The 22,164-nt window shown below is 42.7% G+C and overlaps 1 protein-coding gene across 6 annotated transcripts in view; it reads right to left on the bottom strand.

Moving 5' to 3' along the window:
* LRRC49 (leucine rich repeat containing 49) overlaps positions 1–22,164 on the bottom strand; it is a 141,906-nt gene that overhangs the window by 116,034 nt on the left and 3,708 nt on the right. For 3 of the 6 annotated variants that reach the window (XM_043494536.1, XM_043494535.1, XM_043494534.1), the window contains 5 exons: positions 11,394–11,456; positions 10,167–10,254; positions 7,050–7,247; positions 4,591–4,693; positions 1,555–1,758 (listed from right to left, as the gene is read on the bottom strand). Coding sequence is in view for 3 of the 6 variants with exons in the window: in XM_038419371.2 (XP_038275299.1) it covers positions 1,555–1,758; positions 4,591–4,693; positions 7,050–7,247; positions 10,167–10,254; positions 11,394–11,456; positions 14,214–14,279 (722 nt within the window). In the remaining 3 variants the exon portion in view is untranslated. Of the gene's footprint in view, positions 1–1,554; positions 1,759–4,590; positions 4,694–7,049; positions 7,248–10,166; positions 10,255–11,393; positions 11,457–14,213; positions 14,579–22,164 lie in introns of those variants that run through there. The other 3 variants (XM_038419371.2, XM_043494533.1, XM_043494532.1) reach the window with 3 other exon arrangements.

The raw sequence follows: 22,164 nt of genomic DNA, 5'->3' as shown, positions 1-22,164 counted from the left end.
GCAGGGCTGTACTGGAGCAATGTATGCCTAAGGTACAACAGAGATCCCATAGTGGCTCTGTCCCCATGCTCCTGCTCCCATGCTATGGCCACCACTTCCTCTTGGAATGTTTGTAGCAGAAAGGAGGATAGCAGCTTAAGACTCCCATTTTCTCCCCACCTGAGGCTCCCCCTCACCTCAGAACAGTGGGTCCTGAAGTTAACACCCTATTGAGATGCAGTTCACCTCTCTCAAAGCTTGTATTTCAGGCTGACTGCCAAGTCAACTAGCTGTCACTGCACAAGTTATATTTGGGTCACATTTTCAAGTTTTTCTTTACAAGCATGATCGCCAGAAAACAGAGGACTAGAAAATTATTTTTACATTTAAATGAAAGCCAAGATTCTGATGTAACCACATAACTTCGGGAGCTGTGAACTTAAACCAGCCTTTGTTCTCAGAATTATGCAGATAAACTAGTTTACTTTTAAAAAAATAACCATTTTACTGGAAGTGAGCTCATCAATAGAAATTGCTAAAAATTCTTGCACAATAATCTGAATTTGTCCACTCCTTGCAATATCCATCGTCCTGTATTACAATATAAATTGTTAATATTTCAACTTTTAACTTATTTGTTACACTGTCAACAGAACTGTATAATTAGAAGCACTACCAGACTCAAGATCATTCATATTATTTAGCTCTACTTACTAATCTGCTCCTCCATATTTAAATGTGGTGTAGCCACTCCATTGTATCAGAAAGCTATATTCAAGTCCCCAGACACAGTGGCACAATGGGACCCAATTTCACATCAGCAAACCCTAAATTTCACTGAAACATTTATTCTACCATCATGAAATACCTCGCATTCGCATCCTCCCTTACTCATACAAAATCATGCACATCTCAGTTAAAAATACTTATTCCTTTACCACTTGTCATTATTATTTTGACAATTTTTTTAACACTATAGAGCATAGAGCCCAAGTAGTTTAGCTCCATTCCTGTAGCCTCCACTCTCCTTCCTCCAATATATGCCAGGATAGGGGGAGACTGTAGGCAACTTCTGAAGCTCCTTTCAGCTACTCCCTAGGACTTCATTACTGTGCTATTCTCCACTTGACTTACACTTCTCACTCCCTCCACTCTCTAGCTGCAAGCTGAACTCCAGCGCTTGGTTCTCCAACCCCCTGCTACCTGGATACATCAAACAATGCAGGGATTATGCACTGTAATTCAATTAACACCCTCTTGTGGGGAAAACTAGAGAGCAAGAGGCACCAGCAGGCAGTTCCTGGCAACAGAAGGATATAGAAGTTGCTCGACATCTGGCTGCAGACAAAATGGCAAATTCCATAGCAAAAATGCTGACTTTTGTGGCATTTTGGAAAAAATGAAAAATCCTAGTACCATGCTCCACATTGGTCCTAACAGAGATGAATGAAACAGTTTGCAGCTCTCATAACTAATCTGACAATCAGGAACTTTAAACAGAACAGATATGGTGCAGGCTACAGGTGTTACACCATAAATAAAATACATAGATCTATTCAAAAGAATTTTTTTTACCTGTTCTTCCCCAACAGGAGGACACGTAGAGACCTCAGAGTTGAAAGTCCACTTATTTCCTCTATCTGATTATCATATAAATCTAAGAAAACAAGATGCTGCAGATTAGAGATATTCTGGATCCGAGTTATAAAGTTATGCTGGAAGTTCAACAGGCGAAGATGTTCTTCCCCATCGATAACTGGACAAACTGTCAGTTTTTGCCTGAAAAAGAAAGATTATAAGTAATAATTTTGTAATCCATTATTAGAAAATTAAAAAACATAAAGTAGGTCATAAAACAAACTCTCCCTAATAGGAATGAAATATATATGTAAAAATATTGTGCAAATGTGAATTATATCAAAGAATCCTGAAGAGATCATGACAATTTTCAATATTCCATTTTTGTTTTCTATTTAGTGTTCTTTTAATAATCTGAACTACTTTGATAATAAAACACATAGAATAAAGAAAAGGAGTACCTGTGGCACCTTAGAGTCTAACAAATTTATTTGAGCATAAGCTTTTGTGAGCTACAGCTCACTTCATCGGATGTGAGCTGTAGCTCACGAAAGCTTATGCTCAAATAAATTTGTTAGTCTCTAAGGTGCCACAAGTACTCCTTTTCTTTTTGCAAATACAGGCTAACACGGCTGCTACTCTGAAACCTGTCACATAGAATAAAGTCATTTCATTGCACTATATTGTTAAACTTCATTTATTTTAAGAACTGTTAGAACTACGGGATGTTAACTAAACTTAATATATAAATTTTGCACCAATTGTATTAACAAATATGGCCAGAGGCTTCAAAATGTTTCCTAAAGCCTTTCTTTTAATCATCACTTATTTACTTGTTACTCAGCAGTGTTGCTATAGAGTCATCATCTCAGTATCAGCCCCTTTGTGTCAACATTTTAATCTTCCAACAGCCAGTGGCTGCCTGGATACCATATCAGCAGTCCGTATTTATACTAATGCCAATCAAAAACTATCCTTTTACTATTTTGGGGGGGATTCATTGGTTTATTGAACTTTTACTTTATAAAACTAATAAATGAAACAATACACGTTAAATATGACAAGTAAAAACAAAACCAATCTAGGCTATACACAAAAGTAAAACAAGTTGTGGGTGTAGTACTGCAAAGGGTTACAGCCTCTCTGACAGTGGCTTCTAGGAGGAATCCCACTGAACTCATAGGACTCCTTGTGGGAGTAGCTACATGCTGGGATATAAACTTTTGCAGACTAGGGATTTATCCTGTTCTACTATTTCATTTTTAAGACCTTTGCTTTTTTATTATTATTCTAAAAGTTACGCCACTATAGTTATGTAGCCAGAAATGACATCAGAGTCACGATGCGTTAGCCCAGAAATTCATAAAACCTGACAGACAAGTTAACAAGTGAGGGTGAAATCCTGGCCCTGCTAACCATAACAAAACTCCCATTGACCTCAATGGGGCCAGAGTTTTACCCTGAATGTGTAGATAATTTTTCTAATCTTACCATTAGTTAGGAACTTGACTGTAAAAGAATTATGCATCATTAATGCAGGACTTTATCACCATTTACATGAAAAGGAGCAAAATATAGTATTTTTACAATTTAAAGATGGGATGCCCATTTTTAAGGCATCTATTAGGGATGGAAGAATCAAAACAAGTTTGCACTAGAGAAGAGAAAAATTTTCCTTTAAACAAATGTGTATAAAATTAAGATTTTGCAAAATTCACAAATTCTACTGTGACTTGTCACCATTTTTTCCAGACTGTTGGACAAACAATAGTTACACGACACTCAATTGGCTTTTAGCAATGGCTTCAATTTCTACCTAGGGTTTTGACACCAGCTGGGGAGCGCCAGTGCATATTTTGACATGTTCATTCACGTTGTGACATGCTTTCTCTCCGGTGTTTCAGTATCTTCCACAGCACCTGCCCTCCATGTTTCAGCACAGTATTTTGCTTGTAAAACCATAAGCAATGCATGAACCAGCTTTCTTTGTGGAGCTTCCTAAGTGTTTTACTAAATATTTCTCTGTACACTGGTGCCCAAGCTAGGGTATTCCTGCTAGGTTACCTGCTAGGGTGTTTTGTCCTCACCTCACGTCTCTCTGGCATTGAGACCCCTTGGTGCATCAGTGCCTGCTCCTTGTTACTGATGCCAGAAAACAGTAGAATCATTTTTAGTGTTAATGTAAGCCAGAACATTTCTGATGTGTCACCACCAAATTTGGGAGAAGGGGAAAAGGGAACGTCTTGGAAGGAAGGAATGAAGGCTGTTCAGCTTCTCCAAAGAAGATTATTATGACAGAATGAGGTCCAGGATGCATGATCACGTTCCTTGCATTGCCTGACTCCAAGTTAATCATGATCTTTATGCATACTTTTTCTTTTGGTACCTCTCTTGAGCATCTTAATAAGAGGGAATAATTATCTATATGGAAGAATGTTATGGTCAATGCATTGGACTAGGACTCAGGAAATTAGGGTTTAATTTTTGGCTTTGTTACAGAATTCCTATGTGATCAGGAGTAACTCATTTAACCTCTCAGTGCCTCGGTTCCTCATCTTTAAAAAGGTTATAACCATACTTCTCTACCTCAGAGGAGTGTTGCGAGAACAAATTTTTAGTAGTACTCAGCCACCACAGCAATGGAGGCCAACATGGACCATGTCTTCTATCTCTGTACCATCTAGAAAAATGGGGGCCAAATTTTAATTGGGCCTCTGGGCATTACTTGAATAATACTAATTAATAACAACTGAGGCAGTCTTTAGTTTAAAAATTCTGGCATGTCAGAATTCAGATTATAGACCAAACTACAGGAGTTATAATGCAAAAGTTTGCCCATTCAAATATAACAAAAAAGATATCTGTCAACCCTGAAAAAAAGTTAGCTCTCAAACTGAGACCAGGCATGAATGGAATACTTGTCATATTTATGATAAATTACATTGAAGTTTTAAGTGCAGTGCACATTTTTCTCATCTAAACAACATGATACTTATACCATTCTCAAATATATCTTATTGGAACATTCCTCACCTTTCAAGGGTCAGCCTATCAGAATTCAGTATTTTTTCATCCGCAGCACGATGCAGAATGGGAAATGCTGTGACTGATGAACTGCTCCCAAAATTTATGTTATCTATTGGAAAATCATACAAAAAATAACCTGAATTAAAAATTTTAAAAGTTGCTTTACTAATTCTGCAGAATAAAGGTGGAATATTCCTATGTGCCAAAAATTAAAAGATATGCATTGTTCACATGTATGTTAGGACTCCATCATGGTACTTAATTGACTCTCCCCAATGTTTATATTAGAATGAATATTTACCCGTGTTTTCTCTTGTGCTATTTATAAGTTACTACAACCATACTATACATATGCTTTCAGAAATGTAACTATTAATTTGGTTGATTTTACACAGCTTGATACCAACTGATTGTTTATAGTATGTCGTAAATTTGGAACCTGCTCGAAGTTACCTTTATTTGTATTAAAATGCTCCAGAATCATTCAGGTATCGGGTTACAGGTTGCATTCATGCAATATCTGAACTCTGAGGAAGACATCTTCCAAATGAAACAGAGGTGAACTAGAAGAATTTTATTTTACTTCACCCCAATTCTAAGCCTATAACTGGCTATGCCTGAAGTTAGGCATATTTTTAAAGGGGGAAATATGTCATGTGGGTGTGGATGATGATATTTTAATTTTAAAAATACAATAAAATGAAGCAGCCTCACATTATAAGGTCCAGTCAAGTAAGTGCTGAATGGAATTATTTACACGGTCCAGAGTTTACAGCACCTTATAGGAATGGGCCCTATGTCTCTCTCTGTTATGGTGAAAGAAAGGAAGGGCTATTTTGATGACATAATTTAATTGGCGACTCTGGAGTCTATACTGTACTTAATAGTTAAATAATTGGCGGGAAGGAGAAGGGGTTTAAAATTCATTAAAACACATACAAAACCAAAGCAGCCTGCAAACCTCTGATTTATTTGGAGAACCATTCACCAAAAAACTATTCTTCTGAAATAGCTCACTGTGCCCATTACCCCCCCCCCCATAAGAGTGGAGGCTCAAGTCCTATAGCTGATTGCACGAATTCCTCCTTCCCTTATAATTAAAATAAGTTTAAATTGGGGTTAGGGTGAGGAAGAAAGTTTGAAAGAAGCAACAAAGAATAGTTTCTCTGACACATCAAATTTCTCTGACACATTCATTCCTTTTTGTTTTAAACCTAAAGTCAGACTAGCCCAGCTCCTGGCCCAGGAGGCTAGCCCCCAACCCCTCCCCTGCTGTGCCCCCCTTCCCCCCCGCGCACGCAGCGTCAGCTCACTGCACTGCTGGCGCGATGCTCTGAGCAGGGGGGCTGCAAGCTCCTGGGGCAGCACAGCTGCAGAGCCCCAGCCTGACTCGGTGCTCTGTGGCGGCGTGGCTGTAGCACCGCCAGCGCTCCAGGCAGCAAGGTAAGGGGGCCGAGAGGGTTGGATAGAGGGCAGGAAAGTTCGTAGGGGTAGTCAGGGGCTGGGGGTGTGGATAGGGGTCGGAGTGGTCAGAGGGCGGGAAACAGGGGGGTTGAATGGGGGCAGGAGTCGTGGGAAGGCAGTCAGGAAGGAGAGGAGGGGTTGGATGGGGTGGTGGGGGCTGTCAGGGGTGGAGGCCGTCAGGGGACAGGGGGTGGTGGATGGGGCAGGAGTCCTGAGGAGGCCATTGGGGGGCGAGAAGCAGAGTTGGTCGGATAGGGGTCGGGGGTCAGGCCATGCCTAGCTGTTTGGGGAGGCACAGCCTCCCTAACCGGCCCACCATACAATTTTGGAAACCTGATGTGGCCCTCAGGCCAAAAAGTTTGCTTGCCGCTGGACTAGACATACTGATGAATACTATGATGTTTTTAAACAAGAATCCTACCTAATAACACTTTCAGCACTTTCTCCTAATTTTCATGCTAAATTCATGGAGCAACCCAAACTTCTTTTATTTCTTTGTGGGGAGCAGAGAGGGAGAGTAAGATAATCCCCCCTCCCCCAAAAAAAGAAATGATGACATGGGGGGGATATAATGAATAGATAGGACCAAAGAGAAAATTAAACAAGTTTAATCATAGCTGTTTGGACCAATACATGCAAGATCAAAGACTTGAAAATCAATCTGAAACGTAACAGGAAGCCTGTGTGGAGTATGGTATAATATTGGACAATGGTTCATACAGACAATACAAAACTTAGGGAAGAAGAAGAAAAAAATCTATATTTAAGAAAAGAGGTCCTTTTAATGTAAAACTAGAACTAACAATGTATTGATAAGGCTCATTCTGATCCTCATAATACAAAAACATAAAGGACTAGTAGCCAGGGCTTTCCGATTAGCCACACATACTGGCATACTGGAGAGGCACAAGAAGTTGTAACCTAAAACTTTTCCACAAGACACATAATTAGAAAGAAAAAAACTGGACTACTTATCAATAGAGACTAGTCTCCATAGTTACCTGAAATATTTAGACCAGCGCTATGACAGCCCTGTCGCGTTCTGGATTTTGTAGGAGTATGAATAGAAGAATCTCCAAATGCTGATAGACAGCCTGCACCTTGTTTCAATTCCAGACCAGAAAGGTCTGCCAAATTGGCTGCTACTGGGACATACACTTGCTTATTACGCACCAAAGGAGTCAATAATCTTCCATCTCCTGGAAGAAAAAAGAATAAATTACCACAAACCTGCAGTTCATTGCACAATAAAATAAACCACAGGACCTGACTTTCCAAACAGCCAGAGGTGCTCGACCCTGGCTCTCACCCAGGCCCCATCCCTACTCCATTCTTCCCCTAAGGCCCCACCCCTTCCCACCCCTGCTCCACCCCCTCCCCCAAGCGCGTCACGTCCTAACTCCTCGCCCCACCCTCCCAGCCTCCTGCACTTCAAAATAGCTGTTCACAGCAGGTGGGAGGCGCTGATCCATGGGGTCTGCCGGCGGGCAGGGGGGTGGGAGATGATAGGGGCTCCTCAGCACCCACCTTTTTTCCCTGTGGGTGCTCCAGTGCCAATGAAATAAACTAAACAAGCTATCTAGAAATCAGTCATTTATTTGTTTACAAAACCATTATGCTAAAGAGTATTTTGTTTATTTTTATTCTTTAAAAAGAACTGGACATGCTGTGACAGAATACACCCCTGTATTCATACCCTACACACTATTGTAATAACCTTTGTATAAGTATGCCTTGTAAGGTATCATCTGAAAACTGATAATTTGTTGGTCAGTATCATCCTGATAAAATATGTGTGGCAACATTATATGTGAAGTTATAAGATTTCCCTGTATGATGTTATTAACATATGTTCCAAACCCCCCGACTCCTGCCAAAACAGAAGTTGGCAAAGGAAACAAAGGAACGTGTTTACTGCTAAAATGCAAATTAAACAGAGCACAGAGTCATCAAGCATGAAGGGAAATAAAAAAAGCTCAAACAGGTGAAAAAACCCAGAAGGGAACATCCTTCCACACAGATTCTTTGACTCCTAGTGCCCAGCTGGAAACGTTTCTCAAGAGAGGGACTGAAACTAGAAAAAGGAGGGACAAACATCCCAAGTCTCCCCTTTCTCTCTCCCTCTCTCCTATCGCATTCACTGAACTTGAAGCAGCAAAGGAAACATCTGTTAGATTCTGGGGGAGGGGTCCTGACCTATAGGGTTTGGTCAGTCAGACTGCTGAAAGCATGTCCTGAGAAACTCTGCTTGAATCTGGTATAGTTTGTTAAGTTAGGTATTAGTAAACATTATTTTTCTTGTAACCATTTCTGACTTTTGTACCTCATTACTTGTACTCACTTAAAATCTCTCTCTTTGTAGTTAATAAACTTTTTTTTATTGTTTTGTCTAATCCAATGTCTTTAAATTGAAGTTTCTGGGTAACTCCATTGGGGGTGACAAGTTGTGTGCATATCTCTTAAAGGAATAATGGACTTAATATAACTGGTACTGTCCAAGAGAGGGCCAGGCAGTACAGGACATACATTTCTGAGGGGAAATCTAAGATTGGGGGTGTATTGGGGTCATCCTGCAATAAAACCAAGGCTAGTGAGAGCTAGAGTGTAACCCAAGTGTGTCTGGCAGGCTGCAGCCATAAACAGAAACTTATGCTAGAAGGCGGTTCGTGAGCAGCCCAGGTGGGAACAACTTCAGCAAGGCATTGTAAGGCACCCAAGATTGCAGGGCAGGATGACACAGTTGTTCATTAGTCTGGATTGTACCATGGTATGTGACACATACATAAAAAACCGAGTGGTGTTTGGAGACTTCCATATCACTGTAATCAAACAAATCTTATGTTCACTCCAAACACAATTCCTGTAGGATGCAGGCAGTAGCAACATGACAAAAAACATGATGAATTTTATGGTTCCTTCCATCCTCAGTACAATTGGCAGTGAAATCTTATATGGCTTTTTCCTCCTAACGGCTAAGATGTTTTGTTATTTAAAAAAATTCACTAGGAAAATGACCCCTATTTTCTTCCCAGTGGAATCATTCTCCTCTTTAAACAGGACTTTGATCTAAAAACTGTCTTGTCTAGTTCAATCAAACAAACAAAAAATTCTTCTTCTAGCACACATAGTTAAAAGTTACAAAGTGCTCCAGAAAGAACTATTCAACTATCTCAATTATTGAAGCACTGCAACAGATTTAGGAGAAACGGTCTGAATTTTTTGAGCTCATGGAGCCTATGGGTACTGATAGAATAGGAGACAGTAATCATACACACACACACACACATCAGTTCAACATAATACATTCACATAAAATGAATATTGGTTACTTTCTTACTTTTGATATCAAGGGATATCATCACAGTAGATGGTCCCCATATTTAACATATTTCCCCAACCTATTCAAAAGAAAACTATTAGTTCCCCAAAACTAGATCTGTAATTGTGTTAAAGAGCTAGTTCCTCAGCTAAACAGCAAATTAACAGCGTGTGTGATATGTCAGACACCCAGGTTTACACTGAAACTTTTATTCTCCCTACATATTCTGTTCTGGTAACTAGACAGTAGTGCAAGTGACAAAATTCCTGATTTCAAAGTACTTCAAAAAAGCATCAGAAGACGGAAAAAGGTTATTTCTCAAAGATGCTGGATTAACAGCCTTGTAAACATTTAAATTCTATCATTCAAAGATTAGACACAGCACAGACTGTGTCAGTGCAAAACTCCCTGTGTTGTCCTACAAATGTAGTATTACAAAGTTTCCATGAAATGATGGACAATTTCTATGATTTTTATAAAGCAAGACGTGATTATTACATAAAAAACTACATTACCTAAATAGCGAATTGGCAAATAGCATTACATAGTAAAGCAGCAAACAGCACCAATATTACATTATTACAACGAATCTGAAATGAACAAAAAACAATAACTAGATCTAGTCTCCCCTATGGCCATGCATCAAGATCAGAATACAGTCAAGTCTTTCATATGCCAGAAATAATAATTATTTTTCAAAGTGTGCTCAGTGTATGAAATAAGTTCCTGTTTGCTAGTCATACTTTTTCTTTCTATAATTAATGCTGTTATAGAAGTTAACTAGAAAAGGAAACTTTACCTTGTTTTCCTGAATAGTTTTTTTCCAGATCATGTTGCAAGAGCCTGTTGTGGAAAGACGACTGGTCTTTATTTACCCTGAATTCAAACTGCAACACAATGTTTAAAACATGACATACGTGAAACAAGATTTTTAACACACATTGTTTTACAGTTAACTGTATAAATTTGGTACACGGTTATTGTAATTTATTTAAGATAGATATTTCTTTTCTGGGGAACGATAATTAATAGCAGATTTACCCCATGTTAAAATGTATTATTCATTTCAATAAGGCAGTAATATTCAGCTTTCACTGTGAAGTACCAGAAAGACTTCATATGACAGGTTTATTGAACAAGCATATTATAAATTTCTAAAATGGATTAGATAAAATTATGTTCATTTAAAATATTTCATTATCAACAAGAAAATGGACAGAAGGTATAAATAGTACTTCAGTTAGGCTGAGGTTTTCAAAGTTGCCTAGAGAATCTGAACACCCACTTCCCATTAAAATTAATAGCTACTGGGTGTCTACATTGTTTTGCTGGCTTTGAAAATCTCAGCCAAAATGTGTTATTTATAAAACAGATATCCATTAAAAGAATAATTCTACTGAAGATCTTTATTTTTAGAACATAAATGCAAGAATTCAGTAGATTAAAAAAGATTGCCTCCAATGTCAAATCTTGCACGTACAATATACAATTATTTTCAGGGTAGTAGGCATGAATACAGTTACAAGAAATCTGTTTTCTTAATAATAATGAGTCAAACACGTGCTGGAGAGTGGCACTGGAGGGTGAGCAGTCTCCGCTTGGCCACTCTTCCATTTCCTCAAGCACATAGGCAAGAGGAAAAAGATGGGAATTGAGACATGACTGCACCCCCGACAATACACTATCCAGCACAGCTGAACTGGAAAACATGCACTGCACCAGATAGACTCCCCATCCAGAGCAGTAGGAAAAACAGAAAGGAGGCACAACAAGATGCTGAAACTTATTCTGGGTTCATAGCAAACTAGTGATTAACCCCAGTGTTTTTATTTTATATAGCACTTGTCCTCGATGGTGGAAATAAATCTTTACAAAACAAAATACTAAATACCAAATATTAAAAACTATTTTAAAAAGGGAAATCCTAAGTACAAGAGTATTTTTGCATCTGTATTAACTAATACAGTTGGAATAACTAACTAAGTTACGTTTCAGTCATTTAAAAAAAATTATATTTGGATCTTACTGGTTTATTTCTCTCTGCCACTGAAGAGGTTTGGAGAACCAGATGAAGTCCACAGTTGTTAACCTGTACATTGAAAAAAAAAAACAAAAAACAGATTGCATTTTGCAAAATCTGGCTGCTTAAAACAAAAGGCTAAATATACCTTATTAATGAGAGAAATTCTCTGAATATAATAATTCATCCAATAAAGAAGGCTGTCTTAGATAATACCGTGAGAAGGGACAAAAGTATATTAATTTATGGTAATCTGTACTCACTGATCACCTTCATCATACTTTCTTTCCATTTTACACTCAAGCAGCATCTGGAACTCTGGTCTACACTGGATGCATCTTTTGGCAGTATGTAGAGCAGGGGTGGGCAAACTACGGTCCGCATCCAGCCCATCAGACATTTTAACCCGGCCCTCGAGCTAGTGCCATGGAGCGGGCTCTGGGGCTTGCCCCGCTCCGCGTAGTTCCTGGAAGCAGCGGCATGTTCCCCCTCCGGCTCCTATGTATAGGGTTCTCCTATGGGAACCGTGGCCAACAGGAGCTGCGGGGGTTGCAGCTCGCGCAGAGCCACCTGGCCACGTCTCCGTGTAGGAGCCGGACGGGGGACATGCCGCTGCTTCCAGGAGCTACTTGAGGTAAGCGCCACCTGGAGACTGCATCCCTGACCACGTCCTGCACCCCAATCACCTGCCCTGATCTACCTCCCGCCCTCCAAACACCTCGATCCCAGCCCAGAGCACTCTCCTGCACCCCAAGCCCCTCATCCCAGCCCCACCTCAGAACTCACACCCCCATCTCCTCCCACAACCCAACCCCAATTTCGTGAGCATTCATGGCTCGCCATACAATTTCCATACACAGATGTGGCCCTCGGGATGTAGAGTACGTACTCAAATAGCCACCCAGCAGAGGTTTAAACAGCAGTGTAAACAGTGAAGTAAAGACACATCTGAGGGGTGTGACTGTGTATATGAGTACATACCCTACAGTGCTCTCTACTCACCCAAGCTGTGTCTTCCCATCTAAAATGCTATTTTTAGTCATGTAGTGTCCCCCGCCTCCCAGCTGCTGGAGCATTTCCCTAGCGTAGGAAAAGACTCCGACAATGGAGCTGCTGGAGCCTCTCTGCACAGCAGAGAAAGACTCCATGAGGGGGAGGTCTTCTGACTCACCTGTTTGAGCTTTTCACACTGAGACACATAGCTATACACCTGCACTATGGATGCAGCTGGCTTTTTACTGAGGTGCATAGCTACACATACCCTATACCCCACTGAAAGTGGTGTGTAATGTAGACATAGTCTTAGTCATTAAAGCACACACACAAAAAACAACTTGAAATAACCACTCTTTTTTTTTTCTTCCCCTCAGCGGTAGTTACATTTTTAAATGGAAAAATATCCCTCTTAGACTTTTTTTAAGGGACAAATATCAGGTTTTTTAAATGTTTATTATTTACATTACAAAGCTTAAAGCTAATCTTCCAAAACATTTCTAAATAAATAATCACAACTGTTTAGTAGAAATGTACAAAGCAGCTCACACACCTAGGGGGCACAGTATGAAACATACATACACCTCTACCCTGATATAACGCGACCCGACATAATACGAATTCGGATATAACGTGGTAAAGCAGCGCTCTGGGTGGCAGGGCTGCGTGCTCCAACGGATCAGCACATCAGCGTGTCTGGCTCCAACACGCTGCCGGGCTGCGGCCGAGGGGTTGGATAAGGGGCAGAGGATCTTGGGGGGCGGTCAGGGGACAGAGGAGGTTGGATGGTTCGGAGGTTCTGGGGGTGGGGCGGTCAGGGGATGGGGACCTTGGATAGGGTGTGGGAGTCCCAGGGGGCCTGTCGGAGGGCGGGGGTGTGGATAGGGGTCAGGGCAGTCAGGGGACAGGGAGTGGGGGGAGGGTTGGATGGGTCAGGGGTTTTGAGGGGTGAGTCATGGGGCAGGAAATGACTGTTAATAACGGAAATGCTCGCAGCCAAAGCCAGTTTGATATAACGCGGTTTCACCTATAATGCGGTAAGATTTTTGGCTCCTGAGGACTGCGTTATATTGGGGTAGAGGTGTACATGTAAATATACTCCATCCTCCTGATCATAATCACTGCTCGTGTTCTGTACAGCCTGGCAAATTTTAAGCTGTCACGGTGCTGAGGTGTTCCCTGAAACACATGTAGGGTGGTACAAGCAAGCAGCAACCAAGGGCAAACAAACAGCTGCTGTGACTACCTGCCCACCTGCACAATTCCCCATCTCTAGGGATATGAGACACAAAAGAAAAAAAAATCCAGACAACAACACTGAGCACGAATACAGTAATTTACACATTCGAAGGCCTGACAAAGATGAATGTTTGGCTTGCGTTTAGCAAAAGGGAGCAGCTTGCCCAGCCTGGGTTTCCACGGGTGCAGGAGCAGAGTGAGGAGAGCAGCCTCGGCGAGAGACGGGGCGGGGGAGAATCGCAGTCTCCTGGCAGGTGGGGCGGGGCTGGGCACGGCCGCGTAGGGGCAGCAAGCCAGGGCATGGGTGGGGGGATCCTGCGGACCGCACCCGCAGGCTGAGAGAAGGGGGGATGGAGCCATGGCCTCTACGAGGGGTGAGAGTCGCAGGGTGCCGGGGCACTGCCCATGCACTGGGCGGTAGACGGCCAGGATATGTGAGGCGGGGACCAGGGAGCCCAGCGGGCGCGGAAAGGGCACAAAGCTCCCTGGGGCAGCCAAAATCCGAGGCATCCAGCTCACAAGCCCCGCACCTGCCACTGGCGGGGCCCGGGCCCACGCCCCTCCCCTCCCGCGGCGGCGGCTACTGATCCTCACCCTCGCGGCACCTACAGCGCTGGGCCCGGCCCTGCCGCCGCCGGGCCTGAACTTGCTGGGCACCATGGAAACGAGTCTCCCCGCGCGGCCACCCGGCTACCGCGCCGCGCGGCCGCCGCCTCCTGCTTTGGCCGGCGGAAACCGCGCCCGAGTTGCCATAGCCACCACCACTTCCGGTCCAGCTTTTTCGCGCTCCGGCTTCCCCCCTCGCCGCCGCCGGCGGCAGGGCAGGGCAGGGCAGGGCGGGGGATACCCAGCCGCAGCCGGAGCTAAGCGAACGGGCCCTGGAGGGGCAGGCTCAGCGGGGAAGGGGCCTTGGCCGCTGGCCGCGGTGCTGAGCGCCCCGTTGCGGGCTCTGCTCTCTGTGCTGCCCAGGCCTTAGTCTCAGCTGCCCCCCCCCCCCGTCGCCCCGGCTCTTCCTTTTTATTCGCCGTTCCCTGGCACTTGCTGCTCCGCCAGGGCCAAGCGATATTGTGAAACGGGGTTTCTTGACCAGTGAAGCGGCACGGCTGGCTGTGAAGGTGTCCCCTAGCCGTGGGCTGCCTGGGGAGGCGTGTACGCATGGTACCAATAGTTACACCCAGGAGCCCCTCACTGTCTTCGCTTCTTAACGAGCTTTGTTTCTTTAGGCAGGGACGGTTCAATTTGATTTCGGTTAAATGTAACGTATAATCAGAAAACTGAAACTCATCCGGAAAGGTCTTTCTCTGAGTGCCGGACTGGGTGTCAAGTTGTAACTGTGATAACTTTTTTTAGCACCCAGTGACAGCTTACACCTTGGAGAATCATGTTATGGTGTCTGAACTTCAGGGCGGCTGTGTGGTTTTCCTTGAGTGGCTCTGTTCTTGTAACTCATGTTTTTAACCTTAAGAAGGTGTTTAAATGCTCCTGATGGGGCAGGTCCGTTATCTGTATAGAACAGGGTGTACATCTCCCTTTGAAGCAAAATAAAAACATACTCCTTTGAGTGCTATTTATGAATTAAGTGTTAAGCTGATTTGGGAGAGTAAAACAAGCCATGTTACATTACATTTTACACTGAAAAGTTCTGTAAAATCTTTTATGCATCCATATTTGTACATATACTCAAAACAACAGCTCCAATAAGCCTTCTCAAGTAAAATAAGCAGCTAAACTTGGGGAGTAAGTACCTGTAGTTATTAACAAAAAAATTGGTAGGATGATTCTTAAAGGCCTTAACCAATCAAAAATGGCAGCAGCCACACCGATACTAGCTATGCAACAAGCCAACCAATCCTGAGGAAACAAGGGACTTAATGCAGTCAAACAAAGACCAGCTAGTCTTTCTGTACACAGGCAGTACTCAGAAGGAAGTGCCCATTTATAATAGGTCTGTAGATGTGCTCCAGCCAGTGACAAGTTAGTGTTGAATAAAAGACCTAGCTATAGGCTGCATTCAATAGGCTCTGTGGGGATCTGCTTATATGGATAAGCTCACAGGAGTAGGACCTAGTTTATTGGGCATATGGTTACTGATGTTCCTAATTACAATGCCCTATTTATCAGAGCACTGGAGTTCACAGAAGCCATTGTATAATAAAAAGGGGAAAAACTGTTTCCTAAAATACTGAGAAAAAAAACAAGGCATTTCTACATAAATGTTTTTGCTAAAAATAAAAATAGTCAATTAAGTTTGTACTGCATGAAATAGTAATACTGGTTTCATTTAGCTAGAAACCTCAGAGGTTTTGCTGCGTTTGATGTTCCTAAAGGGTAAGTATCACACTCAATCATGTTACAAACAACCTTCTTTATCTTTGTTATAACACCTTGGATTACTGAAACTGAGAATTTTAGAAGTCCAATTCTCATTTCTCTCAGCAGGGATGTGAAAAATCAGTGGTTAATTTGAACTTTTGTTTACAGTAAGGTTCTCGTGGCTGACCTTTGAGTTTCATGCACTTGGAGAAACTACATTTTGTTTAAAAACAACTGTTGACATTTTTCAAAACAAATTGGTGGGAATATCTGTTATACTTCATTTTTTAAAACCAAAATCAACTTCTGGTAAAATTTGAGTCAGCCCTTTTTAGAGCTAAATTATTTTGTTAGAATTCTCTAAGAGAGATCTAGCACAGCAACACTTGATCAAGGTGTGAGTTATGTCAACTTCTGTATTTAACTATTTCAGATTACATATGAATGTGAAACTACACAAACACAGCTAGATACTGACCAGTCTAGTGAGCTTACACCTGTTTCGAGCCAAGAAAGTTTGTTGTTGCTGGATGTTGATGTTCATACACTTAAAGAGTACAAAAGTACACAAGTCTCTTTGAAAAGACCATTCCATTGTAGCATAGGTAGGTCTGTTTACTGTTCCTTAGATTTCCTTTGAAATCAATGAAATCACATTGCAGTTACACAAGTGTGATCAACTTACTCCAGATTTCCCTCCACCCATTTTTACAGGTGAAAGTATCAAGCAAAAGTGAAAGTATTTAGTAAACTACTCTGTGATGCAGACAGATGAGTTTTAATCTGTTCCTAGTACTTCATCCCTTTTTGGAATTTTCTCCAGTGACTAAGAAACTGATTCTGAGTGGGATGGAAAAATTGAACAGAGTGACTTGTCGCACACAGAGCTGTTCAGGTGAAGGAAGAGATACTGAGAGAGTGAATTTTACAATAATTTGCTAGGCTGTAGTTCTAATCTTATTAATCCATATGTATTATCTTTGGTCTGTTAATTCTGTTCCTCATGGAAATTTGATGACTTCTCACCCGAGGCAGACTTAGGAACATGCGGCATATTCATATGAATTGGAGGAGCCCCTTAGTGCAATTGGAGACAGCTCTAAAAGCATATCAAAGAGCAATTTTAACTAGTTTTGTCAGGTCCAAAATATGGCTTTTTTCCAATGAAGGTAATAGCAAAAATCCCACTATTTCACTGGGAACAGAATTTAGCCTAAAGTCGCAATAGCTTGATATGCAAACCTCAAAGCAGACTCACCAGTGGTGTGTTTGGAATATTTCCTTGCAAAAGTTAAAGCCAGATATGAATATCACAATTTAGAAATAGAGGGGCTGCATATACAAGAAATATTTTTGGAGTAGGACTTTTATCAATTTGGCCACTTAATCTGGAAGACTGAATTTGTAAGAGGCAAACATTTTATGTATGGTAAAATTAAGGCTCTGTGCTAATTCTTCATGCTGAACTCCATTGATTGGAGTTTAGTTTCAGTAGAGCTTACTACTATTAACGTATTTCATGAGGACACATAATAGTAGCAAGCACTAATGAACATAAACTCCAATTTCCTATTTTTAATTGGACTAATTAACACTTGACAAAATGTTAGATCCATGGAAGAAAAACATCAGAGACATATAAAGTTAACAATGGATCTAGTTTTAAACAAATGACCCAAAAATTTCCGTGGCCAGGTTATTGCAAGCCAGCTTTAATACTAATTAGCTACATATAAGTTTCTGGGATAACTTATTTTAACAACTAATCTTTTGCTGTGTTGTATGCAAAGAAACTTAAACTTTGTAGTACATATAATGCATGTTGAGTGCAGAGAGGAAAACTGCACGTGTAATGTAACTTTAAAAAAAACCCTATTGTAAATAATGTTTTTTCAAAATTAATTTCAACTATAACTTTGAACAGCAATGTACAATAACATTTTTAAATAAAAAGCAAAATAATATTTTTATTACTTTTACAAGTTGGACTCTGGTTGGACTCTGGTTAATTGAATTGACAGGTCTGAAGCATTTTTATAAAGTATAATTCTGCACTTTGCTCAGCTCATAACCCCTGAATCATACATCTGTGCACTAAATAGGCTATAGTTAGAAGATTCTGCTTTTAGTTCTTAATCTCAACAAAGTTGAGTTCTTAATCTCAACAAAGGTAAATATGGTTATTTCCATATCCATGCCATATGTATTCCCATACTTGTTTTGTCAAGTATACACCGGGTTATTGCTATCCAGTCCAGAGCATACTTACTAGCCACTTTCTTGGATGTAACCTAGGCAAGTACAATTGCATAACATTATAAGAAATCAAATTGAAACAGGTTCCATACAGTTTAGCCAACAGATGTATGGCAAGAAATAACTATTTCTACTCCAATCCCCACTTCTTACATCTTATTCCCCAAAAGTAAAAGTTACTTAGAGACTTTTGAAAACTTTAGCCTGTGACAAAAGCCTGGAGCCAAAAAGTCAGTGTAAGGGACTGCGGAAGACTTTGTTACAGCCTAGCCAGGGAACTTCTACTTTCTCGAGCCGAGAGGTTACTGTGGGACATAGATAGCTGCTTCGTTATTTTGGGACAGAGTTAGTTTTTGAAGGACACAGCTGCTTTGTTATTGTAGCAGATAGTTCTTGAAGGACACAGCTGCTTTGCATGGCCCTTTGCCAGGTAGTAGAAAGCCCCCCTTTAAGAAGCACCTAACTTTATATTCATGAGCTGTTTTTGTGTAATGCTAATTAATGCTGACTGTCTGCCCCTCCGTCGGACTCCGTCCCAGGTACAGCTCCAGTGTGCTGGGTTCCCCGCCTTTGTGACTGCAACAGGAGTCCCCATTGTGGGTGGGTCACTAACCTTCAGTAAAGCCAATGTAACAGCTGTGTGTAAGCCTCGTTTTTCTCAGAGTAGTCCTGCCAAACCTGTGGTGCTTCGAGCACCGTGGACCTGAACAGTCAGTGTACGACAATTTAGTTGTAATCAATTACATGCTGAAATCCTGTTATCTTTTTACTTCAACTTTGTTAAACACGTAAACAAAACTAATATTTTAGCTTGTATGGAATTATCTTTTTACTCATTAAATTCAGATTATCTAGATTAGTCACCTCTTTAAATGAATCATCTTTCAAAATTATGTGTAGAGTTCTCATACATTTCTTCTAATTCATGGTTTTTGAGGATGGTGAAATTCAGTAGGAAATAAACTAAGATTTAACCTAGAAAATAAAATTGTATTATATAAAAACATAAAAATAGTTTTTGTATTATCTAAGTGAAGGGTTAGAAGAGTCCAATCCCTTTTGAAGGGCATATTCTGAATGTATAGTAATGTTTGATTGCAGTGTTTACCATAAATTATTCCACTAAAATCAGAACCACAGGACTACAGAACTAAAGTTCTGTAAAAATCTTTCCATGTAAGTTTCCACGAGTATGTTATTTCTGTGCTACCTTAATTCACCCAAGTTTCATTGGTTTCTCAGGCCAGCAGGATCTGATATCATTTCAGAGGTGATAATCTCATTCCTTTGAGGGTTAGTGTCCTGTATAGGTAGTAAAGTTGTCCACCTGGAGGACTCTGTTCCTCTCTATTCTCTGGGGCTTCTTGCTGCTCTCCCCAGCTCTTTAGCAGTATGACCCTATTACAAAACCCTTAAGGGCCTCAGGCTGCCACTAGAAATTGCCCTTACTAGACGGATTCAATAGGAAAGAGAGGCTGATAGGAAAGCTAAAACAGCCTGAGGCCACATTATCTTTTCAGACAGTTTGCAGTTAGGATGGAAATAATTCCAACCCACTCCCTCGCTATGGACAAATCCTGAAGCCTGCTGATCATCCTACTACGTGGGCAGGGACCCATCAGTGTGTGGAGGTTTCCTTATGCTCACAGATCAGATGCAAACAACTAAGCCAGAGGTGGGCAAACTACAGCCCATGGGCCACATCAGGCCTACGGGACCATCCTTCCTGGCCCCTGAGCTTCTGGCCGGGGAGGCTAGTCTCCGGCCCCTCCCCCACAGCCACGCCACCAAGCGAACAGCACGGCTTGTGCCTGCCCACCTCCCAGGCTTTCCAATAAGCCTGTCCTGCCGCCGGCATGGTAAGGGGGCGGGAGGGTTGGATAAAGGGCAGGAGGTCCCGGGGGGGCAGTCAGGGGGCAGTTGGATGGGGCAGAGGTTCAGGGGAGGTGGTCAGGAGACAGGGAGTGCGGGAGGGTTGGATAGGGGGTGGGGTCCCCGGGTATCGGGAGGTCCTGGGATGGGGGGACAGGGATCAAGGAGATTGGATAGGGGGTGGGGTCCTGGGGGGGCAGTTAGGGATGGGATCTCAAGAGGGGGCGGTCAGAGGACAAGGAGTGGGGGGGTTGGATGGGTTGGGGGTCCCAGGAGCCTGTCAGGGCGTGGGGATGTGGATAGGGGTCAGGGCAGTCAGGGAACAGGGAGAGTTGGATAGGTGGTGGGGTCCTGGGGGGGCAGTTAGGGGTGGGGGTCCCAGGAGTGGGCGGTCAGGGGACAAGGAGCAGGGCGGTTGGATGAGTCAAGGGTTCTGAGGGGGGCAGTCAGGGGGCGGGAAGTGGGAGGGGGCGGAGGCCAGGTTGTTTGCGGAAGCACAGCCTTCCCTCCTGGCCCTCCATACCGTTTCACAACCCCGATATGGCCCTCAGGCCAAAAAGTTTGCCCACCCCTGAACTAAGCCCTCAATTCTTAATACCAGGAACATCAGGAATGTCTTATATCTGTTCTGTTACAGCTAGGGGACACTGTGCCGAATGCAAACATCCGCACAGATATTACTTTTGGTGTTGTCCACTTGAAGAAGAAAACAGTCAAAGTTAAAACCCTGCACATTCACTCTATAGCCACTCTTGAAATTACAAGAGAATTTTTGTTCAGCCTTCACAACTAATGTTAAGTGTTTGCAGCTAAGCAGGAAACACTGATAAACTTACCTGGGCTTTAGGGGGTTACATTATGAACTCAGATGTGACTCAGCAAAAAGCTAAGTATGGATATTTTTAAAATCTGAGTCAACTGATGCTTTTGTGGCAAAACCATATGAAATTTTATTTCTGCATGATCTGATGCAAAGACAGAGTGAGTTTCACTTGGAAATACTGGGTTCATTTGAACCTGAAATTGAAGGATTTTTTCAAAGGGTAACATGAACCCCTAGGACAGTGGTTCTCAACCTCTTTACCATGTGGGCTGCATATGCAGCTTTCTATGTGTTATGTGGCCTGCATCCACACAATATATGTACACTCTACTACCTTACTCCTGGGGGAATTCTGCAGGACTGCATGCCCGCAGGACCCGGACCCGAATTCCTGTGCTTCCCTGCAGAAAACAGCAGGGAAGCAAAGGGAAGCCACACGGCTCGGGAGGGGGGAACCTGGGCAGTTTTTTGGGGATGATTCCTCCCCGCAAACAGAGGCGAGACATGGGGGCACACTGGGTTATGTACCATTCCTCCTCCTCTCATTTCTGCAAGTGCAGAGTTGCCCCGCTGAAGGAGACTGTGTGGACTAATGCTCCACTGATTCTGCAGCTGAATGCCACTTCCTGGTCCGAGTGCCAGTTATGCTCCCCTTCTATGTGCTGGGAGCCTTCTTGTTTTCTGTGCAACAGTGAGTGCCAACAGTAAGGCTAGGTAAGGAAGAGTGGGGAAATGAGGGAAGTGGGCTAGGGGGTGGGGGGAAGAGGCAGTGGGAAGGAAGGGGATGGAATAGGGCAGGGGGAGGGGAATGTGGGAGGAAGGGGAGAGGGATGGGGCATGGGGCAGTGGGAGAGAGGAATGAGATAGGGAAGAAAAGGGGAATCGTGGGGGGAAGCAAAAGCCAGGCATGTGGCATCCCCTCAGCAGCAGCTGGGGCTCCCCCATTAAGCAGGACCATCGAACCCTTACCCTGACAAGCCCTACCCCCCTACACCTGGACCCCCCCTGGTTGAGCTCCCACACCCAGACCCCCATACTACTGAGCCCCAACCAGTTGCACCTGGTCTCCTCCCCATCAAGCACCACTCCCCCAGCACCCAGACTCCCCCCTGCTGAGCCCCTATACCCACTAGGATCCCCTGCAGAGTCCCATTGCCCCTGTACCTGGAACCACCCAACGAGCCCCTGTGCATCCAGATCTCCCACTGAGACATCCACACCCAGATTGCCCCACACAGAAACCTCTCACCCCACACCTGGATCTCCCCCCACACACTAAGA

This window comes from Dermochelys coriacea, chromosome 10, assembly GCF_009764565.3.
Source record: "Dermochelys coriacea isolate rDerCor1 chromosome 10, rDerCor1.pri.v4, whole genome shotgun sequence".
Taxonomy (NCBI): Eukaryota; Metazoa; Chordata; order Testudines; family Dermochelyidae; genus Dermochelys; species Dermochelys coriacea.
The sequence above is the reverse complement of the archived record's forward strand: the minus strand, read 5'-3'. Positions and strand labels throughout refer to the sequence as shown.